Source organism: Nicotiana tomentosiformis, chromosome 4 (assembly GCF_000390325.3).
Source record: "Nicotiana tomentosiformis chromosome 4, ASM39032v3, whole genome shotgun sequence".
NCBI classification, from domain to species: domain Eukaryota; kingdom Viridiplantae; phylum Streptophyta; class Magnoliopsida; order Solanales; family Solanaceae; genus Nicotiana; species Nicotiana tomentosiformis.
The window spans coordinates 89,522,304-89,541,760 of NC_090815.1; the positions used below are offsets into that span (position 1 = coordinate 89,522,304).

The 19,457-nt window shown below is 38.6% G+C and overlaps 1 protein-coding gene across 1 annotated transcript; it reads right to left on the minus strand.

Moving 5' to 3' along the window:
- Nucleotides 1-14,888: 14,888 nt before the first annotated feature.
- Nucleotides 14,889-19,208, minus strand: LOC104100701 (glycolipid transfer protein 3). Its single transcript, XM_009608006.4, has 6 exons — nucleotides 18,751-19,208; nucleotides 18,469-18,524; nucleotides 16,076-16,206; nucleotides 15,470-15,605; nucleotides 15,217-15,360; nucleotides 14,889-15,122 (listed from the first exon to the last, which is right to left on the minus strand). Exons 1-6 carry the CDS (start codon nucleotides 18,935-18,937, stop codon nucleotides 15,087-15,089), a joined length of 690 nt encoding a protein of 229 aa, XP_009606301.1. The 5' UTR covers nucleotides 18,938-19,208; the 3' UTR covers nucleotides 14,889-15,086.
- Between the last annotated feature and the right edge of the window lie 249 nt (nucleotides 19,209-19,457).

The following is a 19,457-nucleotide window of genomic DNA, read 5'->3' on the forward strand; positions in this document are numbered from 1 at the left end:
CAATAATATCGTTTGAGGAGTGATATGTTCCAGTTGTTCGATAATGGCTTGCCATCCATCGTTCCGAGTTTATAAGATCCTTTTCCGACTATATCGAGGATCTGATAGGGTCCTTCCCAATTTGGGTTGAGCTTCCCTTCATTAGGATCTCGAGTATTGATGGTGACCTTCCTTAGGACTAAGTTCCCGATCCTGAAGTGGCGTAGGTTGGTTCTTCTATTGTAGTACCTTTTGATTTGTTATTTTTGTGCAGCCATTCGAAAGAGTGCTGCTTCTAGTTTTTCATCTAATAATTCGAGGCTGGTGTTCATTGCCTCATGGTTTGATTCCACCGATGCATGTCAAAACCTTGTGCTGGGTTCTCCGACTTCGACTGGAATTAAGGCTTCGGAGCCATACACTAAAGAAATCGGAGTTGCTCCTGTACTGGACTTTGATGTTGTTCGATATGCCCATAGGACTTCGGGCAGAATTTCTCTCCATTTTCCTTTGGCTTCATTCAACCTTTTCTTCAAGTTTTGGATGATAGTCTTGTTTGTTGATTCAGCTTGTCCGTTCCCACTAGGGTGATACAGTGTCGATAATATCCTTTTTATTTTATGATCTTCGAGAAATTTTGTTACTTTACTGCCGATAAATTGCTTACCATTATCGCATATTATTTCTGCGGGTATCCCGAATCGACACATGATGTGATCCCAGATGAAATCTATAACCTCTTTTTCTCTTACTTTCTCGAACGCCTGTGCTTCAACCCATTTAGAGAAATAGTCAGTCATAAATAAAATAAATTTAGCTTTACCCGGGGCCGATGGTAGGGGGCCGACGATATCCATCCCCCATTTCATGAATGACCATGGGGATAAGACTGAATGAAGTTGTTCCCCAGGTTGATGGATCATCGGTGCAAACCTTTGACACTTATCGCATCTTCGAACAAACTCCTTATTGTCCCTTTTCATGTTATCCCAGTAATATCCTGCTCTGATGATTTTGTGAATCAATGATTCGGCGCCGGAGAGTGCCTTCATGGACCTCTCGTAAAACATAATCGGTGTATCCTGGTCTCAAGCATACTTCCAACGATCCATCGAACGTCCTTCTGTACAATGTTCCATCTTCAGCCAACGTGAATCGAGCAGCTTTGGTTCGTAGGGCCCTTGACTCTTTAGGGTTCGATGGGAGTTTTTCATTTCCCAAATATTCAATATACTTATTTCTCTAATCCCAAGTTAAGCTTGAGGAGTTTATCTCGGTGTGCCCTTCCTTGATTACGGGCCTCGAGAGTTGAACGACAGTCCCCAAATCTATCTCATCTTCTTCGACCGATGACCCTAAATTTGCGAGTGCATCGGCCTCACCATTTTATTCTCGAGGCACATGCTGCAAAGTCCATTTCATAAAACGGTGCAAAGTTACCTGTAACTTGTCCAAATACCTTTACATTCTGCTTTCTCGAACCTCAAAGGTTTTGTTTACTTGGTTTACTACCAGTAAAGAATCACATTTAGCTTCAATCATTTCTACTCCTAGGCTTTTTGCCAGCTCGAGACCTGCAATCATGGCCTCGTACTCGACCTCATTGTTAGTTAACCTAGAAGTTTTGATAGACTGCCTAATGATGCCACCCATGGGGGGTTTCAACACGATGCCAAGCCCGGACCCCTTCACATTCGAAGCACCATCTGTGAAGAGGGTCCAAACCCCCAATGATGTACCCGATTTTAACAAGAGTTCTTTTTCAACTTCGGGTACGAGGGCTGGCGTAAAATCATCCACGAAGTATGCTAAAATTTGAGACTTGATGGCCGTACTGGGTTGATATTTGATATCGTACCCGCTGAGCTCGACGGCCCATTTGGCCAATCGGCCCGATAGTTCGGGCTTGTGTAAAATATTACGAAGTGGGTAAGTTGTCACCACGCATATGGGGTGACATTGAAAGTATGATCTTAATTTCCTAGAAGCGCTTATCAGTGCGAGTGCTAATTTCTCTAAGTGTGGATATCTTGTCTCTACTTCTCCTAAGGTCCGACTTGCATAACAAACAGGAAATTGTGTACATTGCTCTTCTCGAACTAGAACGCCACTTACTGCGATTTACGATATGGCCAAGTATAAGTAAAGTCTTTCATCTGTCTTTGGAGTGTGAAGTAGTGGCGGTCTAGACATGTATTGCTTCAATTGTTCTAAAGCTTGTTGGCATTCCGGGGTCCAAGCGAAGTCTTTCTTCTTTTTTAGTAGAGAGAAAAATCTGTGGCTTCAATCCGATGACCTCGAAATGAATCGGCCTAGGGCAGCTATCCGTCCGATTAGCTTTTGCATCGCTTTCACACTATCCACGATGGTGATGTCTTCGATGGCCTTGATTTTATCGGGGTTGATCTCGATTCCCTGATTTGATACCATGAAGCCAAGGAATTTGCCCGAGCCAACCCCGAAAGCACATTTCTCGGGGTTGAGCTTCATGTTGTATTTCCTTAAAATCTCGAGCGTCTCCTGCAAATGAGTTAAATGGTCCTCTGCGTGCAGGGACTTGACTAGCATGTCATCAATATAAACTTCCATCGACTCACCTATTTGTTTTTCGAACATTTTATTCACTAGGCGTTGATAAGTAGCTCCTGCATTTTTTTTAGCCCAAAGGGCATTACATTATAACAATATGTTCCATACTTTGTGATAAACGAAGTTTTTTCTTGGTCCTCCAGGTTCATTCAAATTTGATTGTACCCGGAATAGGCATCGAGAAAAGTAAGGATCTCGTGGCCGGCTGTGGCATCGATCATCCGATCGATGTTAGGCAGTGGAAAAGAATCTTTGGGCATGCTTTGCTTAGATCTTTATAGTCTACACACATTCTGAGTTTGTTCCCTTTTTAAGGAACTACAACTATACTAGCTAACCATTCAGGATATTTTACTTCCCGAATCGACCCTTTTTTGAGAAGTTTACTTACCTCGTCCTTCACGAACGCGTTCTTTAACTCGAACTGAGGTCTTCTTTTTTGCTTCATCGGTCTGAACCTAGGGTCCAAGCTCAGCCGGTGCGTTGTTATCGACGGTGGGATTCCTGTCATGTATACATGGGACCAAGCAAAGCAATCTATGTTACCAATAAGAAATTAAATAAGTTTTTTACTGAGTTCGGGGGTCAATCCCGTTCCCAGGTATACCTTTCTTTCAGGCAGATGTTCGATCAATATAACATGTTCCAGCTCTTCGACCGTCAATTTGGTGGTGTCGGAATCCTCGGGGATGATAAAAGTTCGGGGAGTCAGGAAATCTTCCTCGTCATCTTCTATTTCCCGCGTCACCGATTTGGTCGAGACTGGTAGTTGTGATTGCTATTTGACCTCTCGTACATTTCTAATGCTCTATCTTTCTGGGGCTGATAATGTTGATATCAGTGTTACCTCATCGACTGCAAACATTTCCTTCGCCGCATGCTGCTCCCCGTACATTGTTTTCACGCCGTCCGACGTTGGGAATTTTATTACTTGGTAGAGAGTCGAAGGTACTGCCCTCATGTTGTGGATCCAAGGCCTTTCGAGTAGGGCATTATATCTCATGTCGCCTTCGATTATGTGGAACTTTGTATTTTGGATGGTTCCAGCCACATTCACTGGTAGAATAATTTCCCCTTTAGTCGTTTCGCTGGCCATATTGAAGCGGTTTAAGACCCGAGCTGCAGGGACGACTTGATTCTGCAAACCGAGCTGCTTTACGACCCTTGATCGGATGATATTCGCAGAGCTACCTGGATCTACCAAAACACGCTTAACATGAACTTTATTTAATAGGATAGAAATTACCAGAGCATCATTATGGGGCTGAGAGATGCCTTCTGCTTCTTCGTTTTTGAATGATAAAGTACCTTCGGACACATAATCTCAAGTTCATTTTTCCCCTGTGGCCGATACCTTAGTACGTTTGAGTGCGGGTCTCTGTGGAGTGTTGACCCTGCCGATGATCATGTGAATGATATGTTGAGGTTCCTCTTATTTGCCCTTTCTGTTGGAGTCCCTTTCTCTAAAGTGATTCTTGGCTCGATCACTGAGGAATTTTCGAAGGTGGCCTTCACTGAATAGACGGGCTACCTCCTCCCTTAACTGTCTGCAGTCATCGATCCTGTGGCCATGCGTACCATGATATTCGGACATAGAATTTGGGTTTCTTTGGGAAGGATCTGTTTGCATAGGTCTGTGCCACCTAGTATCTTTTATTCTTTCGATTGCCGATACAATACTCGATGCATTGACACTGAAGTTATACTCCGATAACTGAGGTGCCTCTCTAGAACCGACATGTTTGTCAAAGCCATTCTTGTTCATCAGTCCCTGAGAATTCTGTCTTCGATCACTCCTTCGATTGTTCCGGGCGGAATTGTGTGTCGAGCTGTTATTCATTCGATCTATGAAGTATGGTTGATATCGGTCTCTGTTTGACCTCGGTTCTCTATCGATGTCCCTCTGGTTTTTAATAGCCGATCTATTTGGATGTGCGGATCCGGAAGAAGTTTCTAATTGGTCGTCTTCGACCCTGATCTTTGATTGATATAGATTGTACACATTTGCCCAAGTTATTGATGGGTACTCGATCAAATTTTGTTTCAGCCGACATGATGCCATCGATCTTTGCTCGTTCAACCCTTGAGTAAAAGCTTGGACGGCCCAATCATCCATAACCGGTGGCAATTCCATGTGTTCCATTTGAAATCGGGACACGAACTCCCTCAACATTTCATTATCCCTTTGTTTTACTTTGAAAAGGTCTGATTTCCTCGTTGCAACCTTTATGGCACCGGCGTGTGCCTTTACTAATGAATCCGCTAACATGGTAAATGAATCGATGGAATTTGGTGGCAGGTTATGATACCAAATCATTGCCCCCTTCGAGAAGGTCTCTCCAAATTTTTTCAACAACACGGATTCGATTTCATCGTCTTCCAAATCGTTACCCTTGATGGCATACGTGTAAGAGGTGACTTGTTCGTAGGGATCAGTCGTACCGTTATATTTGAGGATTTCGGGCATACAAAATTTTTTGGGGATTGGTTTTGGGGCTGCACTCGAGGGAAAAGGCTTTTGTACGAATTTCTTAGAATCCAACGATCCTGAAATTATATGTTTCTACTTTCTTATCGTTGGCTTCGATTTGCTTTGTGAGTTCCTCAAGTATTTTAGCAATTTTGGGAGTAGTCCCCGATTCTTGCTCGTTCGACCTTACTACGGCTGGCTCCGTTCGGTGGGTAATTTCTCGAGGTGGACTGGGTTCCAGTCTACTTGGTAGCTGGGTTTGTCTCTACAACTGATCTATCGCTACATGCTGGACTTGCAACATTTCAAAGATCATACGCAAGCTGATTCCGTTCTCCTCCACATTATGTGAGTCTCGAGCTGCAGATCGAGTACCGCCATGAATGCTATTTTCAGGATCGGAACATTGGCTTACCTCAAAGGCCACATGCGAATTGACATCTAGCGGTAATTCAGCTCGAGTTTCAGGTACTTTGACTCGAGCTTCAATGACATCGATAAACGACCTTCCGGCCTTGGGCATCAAGTTATTGGTTTCGTCTTGAAGGTCGGCTTCATTATCGGTAGGTAAAGCCATTAATCGAGGGTTTGCCATTGCTAGTTTGAAGTTAGAGGCACCCCCAAAAGACGAGCGTAAACTGATGTGTGTTGCAGATTTGTGTCAAACAAACACTGTTATCCTTAGCCCCACGGTGGGCGCCAAACTGTTTTACCCGAAAAACGGATAGAGTTAAATTTGTACGTAGTTCTAAGGATATGTGGTATAGCTTAATACAAACCGTAAGGATAAATAGAAATATCAAATATGGATTGCAAAGAGTACAAAGTAAACACAGTTGTAAATAAAATGATCTTTAGGAATGAACGGGTTGAACCAATTTATGAAGCTTAGAAGAACAACTCTTCTCTACATGAGAATATGGTGCTTGAATTACAATGTAAACAAAAACCAGCCTTACAGAAATAATAACCATCCCCTTTATAGTAGAGGGACCTTACTTTAGATATAATTAAAAATATTTAGTGGGAGACTCATGATAAATCAGCTTTTTTATAATTTCTTCTAGGATTCTCTCCTCTAGTGGGATTGCAACGACTCTTGTCTGTAAGCTCGATATTGACTCGAGTTTTCGGTCTCGACTCGAGCTCTCGATCTAGACTTGAGCTCGATTCAGACTCGGATCCTTGCATTGGTTCGGGGTCAGGGTTGGTCGGTCTTCTGAATCATAAGCTCGATAACTTTTATTTTGTATCATAGCTCGATTTGGATTCAAGCTTGATAATGATATCGAGTTCGACATTGATCGGTCCATCGGGCTCGAAGTTTGTTTATACCATCTTCGGAACCCATTTTGAAGTCTTACTCCGATCTATTACGTTTTGACCTCGACCGATCGTACGAAGGCCGAAATCTATTTCGACCGTATACACACTGTTTATTTTATGTTTTGATTTCATTTTGTCTGATACATCGTCTAAAGTTTAAACTATTAGAGTGGGCACTTTTATTTACTTAATTTTGTAAAGCACGTGAAAATTCTTTTTGGATAATAGGTGGTAGTGAGACTCAAACCTAGAACTTTGGTCTGCTCTAATATGTGATCACATTATTTAAAATTTTAAGGTGTTAGAGAGAACACACATTTATTTGCTTAATTATGTCTTCTAACACATTTTCTAATTCATTTTTTGAAGTTTGATAATCTTTTTGTGTATTTTTTCGTGCAGCGGGGCCTTTTGTGGAGAATAGTTTGATAAGATTTCGAGGGAACTCAGGGATGAATGATGGGAATAACAGTGAGAAGCAAGATCTTGTTGGTGGTTTTTATGATGCAGGAAATAATATAAAGTTTAGTTTTACTACAGCTTATACTGTTACTCTCCTGAGCTGGACAGTGATTGAATATCATGAGAAATATGATGATATTGGGGAACTTGATCATGTTAAAGTTATTATTAAATGGGGTAGTTTGTATTTGCTTAAACTCTTTGCTCCTCCAACTAATTCTTCTAGTACTTCAGCCAGAATCTACTCTCAGGTATTAATCAAGAATATTTCAGTTTGTGGGATAAAAGTTCCAATTTTTTTCTCAGGTTCGAGGGAATAATTCAAAAGCTGAGAATGATTTAACTTGTTGGCAAAGGCCAGAAGACATGAATTATTCAAGGCCTGTTTCAGTTTGTGACATTAGTACTGCCTCAGATTTAGCAGGGGAAATGGTAGCAGCAATGTCAGCTGCATCAATAGTATTGAAAGAAGATAAGGATATTTCAGAGAAAATGGAAAAAGCAGCAGATGAGTTGTTCATTCTTGCAAGTAGAACAGAGAAGCAAGGAACGTACACGGCGAATAATGAATGTGGAGGACAAGCTAGGCAATTTTATAACTCATCAAGTTACAAAGATGAATTGGTTTGGGGTGGAATTTGGCTGTTTTTTGCAACAGGAAACAAAACTTACCTTAAGTATGCAACAAAGAACTTTGCCTCAGCTGTAAAGGAATAGGTATCTTCTGATGAAGGTGTTTTCGATTGGAACAACAAGATCACTGCTATATCGGTAATTGACCCAAAATCTTGATGAAAATTAATGCTTTTATTTTATGCATTTCATCTAAGGCTTGAAACTGTTATATAGATTCTGCTAACAAGGATTAGATATTTCCGGGATCTTGGTTATCCATATAAGTCTTTGTTTATATCATCGACGAACAAGACTGACTTGCTCATATGTTCATTTACTTCTGATCAAAAGTACAGCAAAACTGAAGGTGTAACTAATGTCAATTACACATTTTTAACTATCTATTCTTTTTGCTGATAGTAACTTGAGATAAAATTACTGAAATTTCAGGTGGACTAATCCTTTTAAAGCCAAGTACTGGTGTAGCATTACTCCAGTATGCTGTGACAACTTCCTTTCTCAGCAAATTGTATAGTGACTATCTCCGGCTTTTGCATACAACGCATAAAAGCTGTTCTAATTCTGTCTTTTCATCGGATAATTTACTAGAATTCTCGTAATCACAGGTGACAATTTTCTAAGGACTACGCATATAGTGACAATTTTCTAAGGACTACGGATAATTGCCCCTTCTTATAGTGACTACGCATATAACACTATTCTGGCCTGGTCTGCTATGAAATGAACTTATAATCTTGGCATTGACTCAATCATCAGATTATAAGTTCATAACTGTAGCTCATTCCCATTTTGGACGGAACAAATCTACAATTCTTTGGCGTTCTACACATGTACAAAAGGAAATCGATGGCTCAATTCGGAAAGAGAAAATCCAAATACCATTTTGGGAGCAATGGTAGCAGGACCAAATAAAGATGACATATTTTCGGACGAGAGAACTTGTATATGGTCGAAATAGATTTCGGCCTTCCTACGTTCGATCGAGTTCGATTGTTAAGAAGTCGGAATGAGATTCTGGGAGTGAGCTTTGAGGTCGGTACTAACGAACCTCGAGCCCGAAGGTCGCTCGAGGAGGCGGCTCGATAATCCTATCGAGCCCGTGATCGAATCGATCCGCTAGGCACTGCTTCGAGGTCGGAAATGCGCGACGCCTATCTCGAAGGTCGAACTCGATCCAAGACCGAAGGGCCCGACACATTAACGAGTTTGAGCTAGTATCAAGCTCACAGACAAGAGTCGTTGCAACTACACCAAGAGAGAGAATCTTGGCGGGAATCAAAGAAGAGACAAGTCATCATGGGTCTTCCACTACATGTTTTACTTTATTGTATTTTGGTAATGACCCTCTTCTATAAAAGGGGGAATCCTTGTAAGCTAGAAGAGGGAGAGAGAAAAAGATCACTTCTTATATTGATAATTATCCCCTTATGCTTGTTTTACTTATTCATTCTTTTTGCTTATTATTTTCGTTCTTACAGTCAACAATACACATATTTCCATTTTTCTATGCGATTTATATCAAATTGTATCGCATATCCTTAGAACCATCCACAAATCTAACGTTATTCGATTTTTACGGTAAACAGTATGGTGCCCACCGTGGGGCTAAGGGTAACAGTGATCGTTTGATATAAACCTAAAGTACACGCCAGTTTGCAACTTCAAATCAGTAATGGCTTCACCTATCGACCACGAAGCCGGCCATCAAGATGAAACCAACAACTTGGCACCCGGGGCCGGAAGGCCACTCGATGAAGGCGCTGAGGCTCGAATCGAAGCACCCGAAATTCGAGCCGAAGTATCATTGGATGTCAATTCACAAATATCTCTAGAGGCGAATCAGCGTTCTGAACCGGAAAGAAGCATTCAGGGCGGTACTCGATCCGTAGCTCGAGCCACCCATAACGTGGAGGAGATCGGAGTCAGCTTACGGATGATCTTCGAGATGCTACAAGCCCAGCAAATAGCGATAGCTCAGTTGTAGAGCCAAACTCATGTACAAAGCAGGCCGGAGCCCAATCCGCTTCGAGAAGTCACCCATAGAACGGAACCAACCATAGAGAAGCCAAATGAGCAAGAATCGGGGACTACTCCCGAAATTACTAAATTGCTCGAGGAACTCACAAAACGAGTCGAAGCCAACGATAAAAAAGTAGAAACATATAATTCCAGGGTCGACCAGATCCCGGGGGCTCCACCAATGATAAAAGGTCTAGATTCAAAAAATTCATTCAAAAGCCTTTTCCCTCGAGTGCAGCCCCAAAACCAATCCCCAAAAAATTTCGTATGTCCGAAATACCCAAATATAACGGAACGACCGACCCCAACGAGCACATCACTTCTTACACGTGTGCCATCAAGGGCAATGATTTGGAAGATGATGAGATCGAATCTGTATTATTAAAAAAATTCGGTGAAACCCTGTCAAAAGGGGCAATGATATGGTATCATAATTTACCATCTAACTCCATTGATTCTTTTGCTATGCTTGCAGATTGCTTCGTAAAAGCTCATGCCAGAGCAATAAAGGTCGAAACCAGAAAGTCGGACCTGTTCAAGGTAATGCAAAAGGATAACGAGATGCTAAGGGAGTTCATAGCTCGTTTTCAAATGGAACGAATAGATCTGCCACCAGTCACAGACTATTGGGTTGTTCAAGCTTTCACTCAAGGTCTAAATGAGCGGAGCTCGAGGGCTTCGCGGCGGCTGAAGCAAAATCTGATTGAATACCCAGCTATTACTTGGATCGATGTGCACAATCGATATCAATCCAAAATAAGAGTCGAAGATGACCAGTTGACTTCTAGGACCATTACGAAAAAGCAAAAGTCGAACAGAGATCGATACCAGCCATATAGCGGAAATGATACTACTGCTGAGTATCCGAGGCCTCTTTAAAATCAACCTCGTACACAGGGGGGGCTTTATCATTGAATGCATATGTGATGATTATCAAGTTCGGTGCAAAGGAAGTTACTTCGTTATTTCATGACAAACGGTGTCTCAAGGGGAAACGTTGTAAGGGCCAAACGGTCAAAACGAACCATGCTTATATAGTTGGCCCGAGCCCTGACACAAAACATGAACCCATGTGTAATGACCTACAAAGAATGCTCTCTTCTTTACCGATATTCTATGTTCAAGATTTATTATGCAAACAGGATCGAGTCCGAATCATTCTCTCGACTGCCAAGCCTACGGGCTACCTTTATTTCGAGTTCGAGTAATCACTCACTCGACCATTAAGCCTACGGGCTATATTGCATCGAGTTCGAATCATTCACTCGATTGCTAAGCCTACGGGCTACATTTATTTCGAGTTTGAGCAATCACTCACTCAACCATTAAGCCTACGGGCTACTTTGACTATTACGCCTACGGGCTACATTGCATCGAGTTTGAATCATTCGCTCGATTGCCAAGCCTACAGGCTACCTTTATTTCGATTTCGAGCAATCACTCACTCGACCATTAAGCCTACGGGCTAAATTGCATCGAGTTTAAATCATTCACTCGATTGCCAAGCCTACGGGCTACCTTTATTTCGAGTTCGAGCAATCACTCACTCGACCATTAAGCCTACGGGCTACTTTGACTATTATGCCTACGGGCTACATTGCATCGAGTTCGAATCATTCACTCGATTGCCAAGCCTACGGGCTACCTTTATTTTTAGTTCGAGCAATCACTCACTCGACCATTAAGCCTACGGGCTACTTTGACTATTACGCCTACGGGCTACATTGCATCGAGTTCGAATCATTCACTCGATTGCCAAGCCTACGGGCTACCTTTATTTTTAGTTCGAGCAATCACTCACTCGACCATTAAGCCTACGGGCTACTTTGACTATTACGCCTACGGGCTACATTGCATCGAGTTTGAATCATTCACTCGATTGCCAAGCCTACGGGCTACCTTTTTTTCGAGTTCGAGCAATCACTCACTCGCCATTAAGCCTACGGGCTACTTTGACTATTACTCCTACGGGTTACATTGCATCGAGTTCGAATCATTCGCTCGACTGCCAAGCCTACGGGCTACCTTTATTTCGAGTTCGAGCAATCACTCGCTCGACCATTAAGCCTACGGGCTACTTTGACTATTACGCCTGCGGGCTACATTGCATCAAGTTCGAATCATTCACTCGACTGCTAAGCCTACGGGCTACCTTTATTTCGAGTTCGAGCCATCACTCGCTCGACTATTATGCCTACGGGCTGCATTAGTTCAAGCAAAACTACTCATTTCTTCGAATTAAAATAAACACTTGACTATTTAAGCTGAAGGACGCTCGAACCCGATAAAACAAAGGGGACTATCCACGAGGCCCGAAGGCAACAGAGATTTAAATTCAAACTATTTATTTAGTTTGAAAGGCCATTTCTCTTCCAAAAAAAAAAAGAAGAAAGATTTGTATTTACAAATTTTTTGTACAAAAGCGGCGAAAACGCCATCAGAAGTTATCCGATTCAAAGCATGTTGGGCCTCGTTGAAAAGACAGAAAGCCGCTCCGCATTCATCATTGATTGATCTTCTCCGGTTACCAAGGACCGAAGGTAACTGGCAATTCCCACCGGGGAAGAGAAAATTTGGGTATCCTCAATGAATTCGGGGACTATAAAAACGCATAAGATGATCAAGCATTACCTACGTCATGGTCGGGATCGATAAAAACATCAGTGTATATCTGATCGAGCTGCTGGGAAATCATATCGTTTCTCGCCACATCCTTTTTCGAGAAACGACGGGACTATCTGTATACGGTCGAAATAGATTTCGGCCTTCCTACGTTCGATCGAGTTCGATTGTTAAGAAGTCGGAATGAGATTCTGGGAGTGAGCTTTGAGGTCGGTACTAACGAACCTCGAGCCCGAAGGTCGCTCGAGGAGACGGCTCGATAATCCTATCGAGCCCGTGACCGAATCGATCCGCTAGGCACTGCTTCGAGGTCGGAAATGCGCGACGCCCATCTCGAAGGTCGAACTTAATCCAAGACCGAAGGGCCCGACCCGGTAACGAGTTCGAGCTAGTATCGAGCTCACAGACAAGAGCTGTTGCAACCACACCAAGAGAGAGAATCTTGGCGGGAATCAAGGAAGAGACAAGTCATCATGGGTCTTTCACTACATGTTTTACTTTATTGTATTTTGGTAATGACCCTCTTCTATAAAAGGGGGAATCCTTGTAAGCTAGAAGGGGGAGAGAGAAAAAGATCACTTCTTATATTGATAGATATCCCCTTGTGCTTGTTTTACTCATTCTTTTTGCTTATTATTTTCGTTCTTACAGTCAACAATACACATATTTCTATTTTTCTACGCGATTTATATCAAATTGTATCGCTTATCCTTAGAACCATCCACAAATCTAACGTTATCCGATTTTTCCGGTAAACAGAACTCAACCATGGTTCACAGAACCAAGTATAACAAGTAATGCTGGTCTAGTAGCAGCACTGATTGCAATTCATGATCCTCCCACTGGATCTTCTAATTTAAATGGAGTTAATTTAGGAATAGATAAGAGTGGTATGTTTGAAAATGTAAGAATTTTCTTAGAGCATCTTGGGGAAAAACTAAGATATAATAATTAGGTGGAAAAGGAAAAGATCATTACTGTGAACAAGTCAGTAACTAGTTACCATTTTCTTGACCTTGTTTATTAGTTCATAAGCACAAATAGTTACCATAATCACTATCAAAAACATCAGATCATGATTTCTTCTTTTTCTTTTCATTTTTAGAGTTTAGGGTATCATCCCAGAATGTTATCATTTTCCTATACTCTGCTTTCTCCACCCTGTTTTGCTATGGAAAAATGAGAATTTGTTTTAATTAAACATCGTATGGTACGGCTACGTACAATAGACCCTTGTGGTACGGTCATTCCCCGTATCCCGCACATAGCGGGAGTTTAGTACACCAGACTGCTTTTTTTTTTAAAACATCTAACCATTTTCTTAACAATCTACTTCCAGAAAATCTTAAATCAAAAAAAGAATGTTCCTAGTTGAGATAAATTCTCTAAGTACAACTATTAAAATTAAGTAGAAATTCCAAAATTAAGAAGTTTTTCATCATCATTCCTCCTGTGTGTTTATTGGGTTAGCGTAGACATCCAATGTTGGTAGCTTTTTTAGACACTCCAATTCCAATTGAACTAATGTAAATTGGTCAGAAAAGTTATTTTACTTTATTTTATTACTAAAAGGTCACTCAATTTTGCTTGCCCTTTGTAATTGAAAAATCACTCTATACTTTTAGGAGAAGTATGGGGAATATTTGTTCAATGGTTAGCCAATATGATACGCTGATTTTATTCAATACAAGCATTTATTGCTGCAAATTATCACGAACTTTAACCAAGATATTTTCAAGGGAGAACTTTAAAGGTGAGAACTAAGGGTGTACAAACCGAATCGCAAAATCGCTCTAAATCGAAAAGTCAAATTAAACCGATTAAAAATTTGATTAGATTTGGTTTGATTTAGTTTGGTATTGAGTTAAAAAAACCTGAACCAAACTGACATATAAATATATAATTCGATTATATATACTTTTAAGACTCTTATGGGATGTATATTTAGTTAAATATGAAGTGCTCCATATTTATTAACTTTAAATAATGGGTTGCATGATCACTTTCTTATCAAGTATTAGTGAAACGTGTCAATTTCTTTGTTCTTCCATATTTATATGTCAAGATCTATTAAATGCTTATATATTTCTCAAGTTTGAATCTTATTTCGATAATTTAAAATTAAATAGAACATATCATAATATAGGCTCATATTTATTTTTATGTTTAATTATTAAATTCGGTTAATCTTGAAAGTGTACATCAACGTAAAATTATTGTTAGATGGCTAAAAAATAAGTATCATGCATTACTAAGAAAATTCTTCCATAAAAATATTTTATTAGATCATATATTTGTTATTTTTTTAAATTTTTACTAAACATATATTTACTTAAAAAATTTAACAAAGTAAGATTGATATAATATTCACATAACAAAAAACTCGAAAACCAGACAAAATCGAACCAATCCAAACCGATATAGTTGATTTGGTTTTGATAAAAACCGAACCAATCCGGTTCATGTACACCCCCGTGAGAACTCAGTTGTGTAATTCTAGAATCTCATTCTAAAGGAGTAATTGGTGTAACTTTAGAAGTGAGTCGTTGGAAAACAAATTAAAAATAAAGATATTTACCTAACTAAATCTTTTCTCCTCTCCATTAAATCCATTAAATAGAGCTGATAATAAATTAAACTAAAAAATACGTATTAAGTAATAATAAAAATTTAGATGCGAGATACATGTCTTATATTGATTTGTTTGGTGCAAACACCGGGTGCAATACTTATATGCACATGGTGTTTACATCAAACTAAACAATTTAACTATAAAAATCACAAATTAAAGAAAAAACTACATATCACTTTCCGTATTCTTTGTGGTGCTTACAATTAAGTACCAAAAGGAAGTTGTAAACATAACTGAACTTGACATACAAGAGCTTGAGATGTATACTTACATAACAAGCAAAAAAAAAAAAGAAAAAAAAAAGTCAGAGAACTTAATAAGTTATGTACAGCTTGTCTGGGCACTTCATCTTCAAGTAGATTTTAACGTATCAAGACCATATGCACCCTACAAAAGAAAGGTAAAATTGAATAAAAAAAATCAAAGAAGAGAAAGGTAGCTAGTCAAAGAGAAAATGATAAGAATTTTATTCTGATCTCACCAGAACGTTGTGAATTTCTTTTAACAGAGGTGCCAGTAGTGAAATTAAGGTGCGCATTTCCTTCTTAAAGTCATCGTTACTTTTATTTTTTCCCATGAGAATTGTGATTAAACCCTTGCTGTCTGGCACTAGCTTTAACGCTACCTGCAGTGTAAAAATTTCAGTTTGATTCTCGAAATCCGAAAATAATATTCAGTGATCAAATTAAACTATGAATAGTAGTGAAAGAATTATGATGAAAAAAGAAAATCACTTTGAAAGCTGCTGAAGAGATCCATCCGTGCCATGGCTTAAGAGTTTTAGTGTAAGATTCTTGAACTGCTTGCTCCATATTCCTCTCTAAATCTTCAACCAGTAGTTGTAACAATGCTAATGTGAAATCCAAGGACCTACAAAGCATGCAGTCTAAATACTAAGTTCAATACAGGCCAATTAAAAGTAATACTATTCTAATTAACCTACTTTGTTGATAAATAGGAATTATTGAAGGCGGATCCAATATTTTAAATTTGATGAGTTCAATCTATAAGTTCAATCCACTACATTTTTTAAATTATAAAGTTCTTTAAATTTTATTAATTTTTCACATATATATTTATATATGTTGCACATCAAAAATATTAAGTTCAATTGAACTCATGAAACAAGGCTCCATCCGCCTTTGCGATCCGCACCATCGCAATTTATAGTTTTAGGGTCAAGGGTAAAAGGCTAACCGGCCACTATGTTTTTTCTTCTTTGTTAGGAGGAAAAAAATCAACTTTGATTGTAATTAATTATATAGTAATACCTGGTGAATAGAATGTTAGAAAGAAAGTTAAAGAGCCAATAATAAAGTAAATAAACGTTCAATAATTACCTGGTGAGCCAAAGAACAGCTTTGCTACAGCTAGGACCCTTTCTTTCTTTGCCCTCATTAACCTCTTTCTTTAATATCTCAACTATATTTGAGTAGAGGGAAGGGTCTGAATCATGTATCTTTTCCAATCTCTAGACATTAAACAAATTGAGCAAATAAACTTAATTTAGCACAGACGGTAATTAAGAGCATTGAGTATATATACGTCTTGTTTCTTAATTTCTTTAGTGTGCATTTACTTGTCATCCGTATGTTAATTTTCCAAGAGTTATGTGTACAACAAAAAGGCATTGGGGGAAAGCATCTACTTTATCTAGTAAAACAATCGTACAGCTTATCTTATTTTTTCCTCCAGGAATAACATCCGAATGTTAATTTTCCAAGAGTTAGTAATCTTGTCTTGTTATAAAAAGAAAAACAAATGGAGAGAAAATAGAACATATGAGGTTAAAAAAAGAACGGAAAAGGGTCAAAATTATTCTCGAACTATCGAAAATAGCTCAAATATACTCTCCGTTTATTTTTTGTACCAAATTTGTCTTCGCCGTCTAAAAATTGGACCATTATTACCTTGAAAACTAACGGTTGCCCCATCAGTTTTTGGACATATTTAAATATTACGGAAAAGGGGTCAAAATTACCCTCGAACTATCGAAAATAACTCAATTATATCCTCCATTTGTGCTTAGTACCAAATATGTCCTTGACGTCTAAAAATTGGACCATTACTGCCCTAAAAACTAACGACCGTCACATGAGCTCATGTGAACAACAAAAGTCTATCTCCAACAGACGGTCCTCCATCTTGACAAAAGCTCCCACGGATAAAATTTCTTTCTCCATTTTCATTCTTTGACTCATCTAAGTGTTGCTCCTTCCAAATAATTAAAGCTACACCAATCTTATTATGAGAAATTTAGTTGGACTATTCTTAAGATTCACAAATATGTAAAAAAAAATTAATATACTATACAAAAAATAAAATACCAACTTTTATGACTTAAAATCAGAAATCTTATCACAAAAATGGTGGAGAACAACAAAAGATGCATATTGCAGTACTCCCATGACTAGCTATCCAAGCTCATAGCTCAAAAACGTCACAAATTAGTTGAAGAGATATATCCTTTTAAAAACAACTCTCATAAAAAACTTGAAAACCATTAGAATGAGATCATCCTCTAAAATACTATACCCTTCTACTTCCAGCCTTCATTAACAGAAAAGAAAAGAAGATCGACTGCAAATAAGACCTAAACCAAAAATATCGTAAAATAATACACTTTTTAGACACCACCTAATCCTTCCCCTCCTCACTGGCCTAGCTAGCAGGCCACCTGAAGTGCTTCTCTGCGCCTTCGCAGCAACCCCTCGCAGAAAATGGGTTCTTGCGGTGTGGAGAAGGTTTTTTTTTTTGTCATGTTGTACTGGCATGTCAACATGATTATAATATTTAAATAGGTCTAAAAGCTGATGTGGCAGCCGTTAGATTTTAGGGCAAGGACATATTTGGTACCAAACACAAACAGAGGATATAATTGAGTTATTTTCGATAGTTTGAGGGCAATTTTGACCCTTTTTCCGTAATATTTAAGTATGTCCAAAAGCTGATGTGACAACCGTTAGTTTTTAGGGTAATAATGGTCCAATTTTTAGACTGCGAAGACAAATTTGGTACAAAAAACAAACTGAATGTATATTTGAACTATTTTGACCCTTTTCCGAAAAAAGAAATCAACTCAAGGGCATTCTCGGTGTTATACTGAAGAGCAGTTTATTTCATTTAAGAAAATAAAAAAGAATTCCTACAGTAAACTAGATGGGAGAATAACTTGAGTAATCCTTCTAATATCTCAAACCATATAGTATAGGAATATGGCATTGCCAAAAACAATGTTGTCCACTGTATAAGAAACAAACAAGAAGGGCGAAATGGCCTAATTAGAAAATGAAAGAAAAGATGCATTGAACGGCAAGCAATAAATAAAGTGGATAAAAATAATAGTAGAAGCTCGAGATTTAAATCCAAGTAAAAAGTAGAAATGTTATGTTCTTATATGTCTAAACTTTCACAAAAAGCTTAGAAGTTAGAGGACCTAGCTTGAAAAATCCAAATTATAACAGTTCAATGTCCTTTTTTTCTATTTTTGGTCGTTCATTATCAATTAGAAGTCAAAATGAAACCTTTTGGCAGCATAGAGCTTGACGAAGCTAGAGGACCTATCAGTAATAATAATGTATGTGGGGGACCAAAAACCAAATCGTGTGTTTTACACGTACAACATGAAAATGACAGAGCTACACACACAGTAAAAGATAAAAAGAAAAAATAAACAAAGATTATCATCAAGTTAAAAAGTCCTCATTTACAAAAGTTTCCATAGAATTTATACCTGGATGTTCTGATATATGTCTTGTCTCAATACTGTCATTGTTGGCCCTATCTTATCTGCAAATCAGTCCACGACAAAATAACCAAATATATTAAAACGCCAAATCAAATAAATTATCCAAATATTTTTTTTTTTTTTTTTTGTGGCGAACAAAACTAAGAGCTAGCTCTATGGAAGAAAAACTTCTCAAGAATCAGAACGGAAATAAATTAAAGGATCTGTTTTATACAAATTGGAATTGATAAAAGGAGAAAATTAGAAAGAGGAGGAATATATACTAACCAAGAACTTGAAGGACCAAAGTAGAGATAGAGAGAAAAGGCAAGGTAGGAATAGTGGTAATATTATGATCATCAGCTTCAGCTTCAGCTTCTTCAGGTTGTACTTTGAGCAGCTGCAACATGGAAAGTTCTTGAATAGCAGATCGTATTTCAGTTGACTCTATCTCCATATCTCTTTTTCTCTTCATTCCAATACTTAGCTTGCTCTCCTCTCTTTAATTCTTCAATATATTCCTAATTATAAGCTAAACTAGTTATATTTATAAGTATCTGATGACATGACACCGGCCAGTTGATTTCAAAACTTGTAAGATAGTGCCAAGAATTGTAAAATATTGCAAAATTAACCAACAGTTTTGGTCATTGTTATCGTCAGATAGATGAGTAAAATATATTCTTTCTTAAGGGTCTGAAAGCTGCTCGGAGCTTCTGTCTCTTATGATATGTTCTCTCTCTAAACAGGACTGGTTATTGACCTTGAAGTTGTCATTTATCTTATTATTATAATCAATTGGTATTATTGCATTGTTTTGTGTTTAATTACCTCCTTTGAGTATTAGGTAAGATCGCAAGCTTCCAAATGATAATCATTTATTGAACTTCTCTTCTTCTTCCTTTTTAACAATAAAAGGCACAAGAATCTAGAGAGGGACATTTGTTGAAATGGAATAAATCAAGCAAGCTCAAATCATAACTCAAGAATTATAA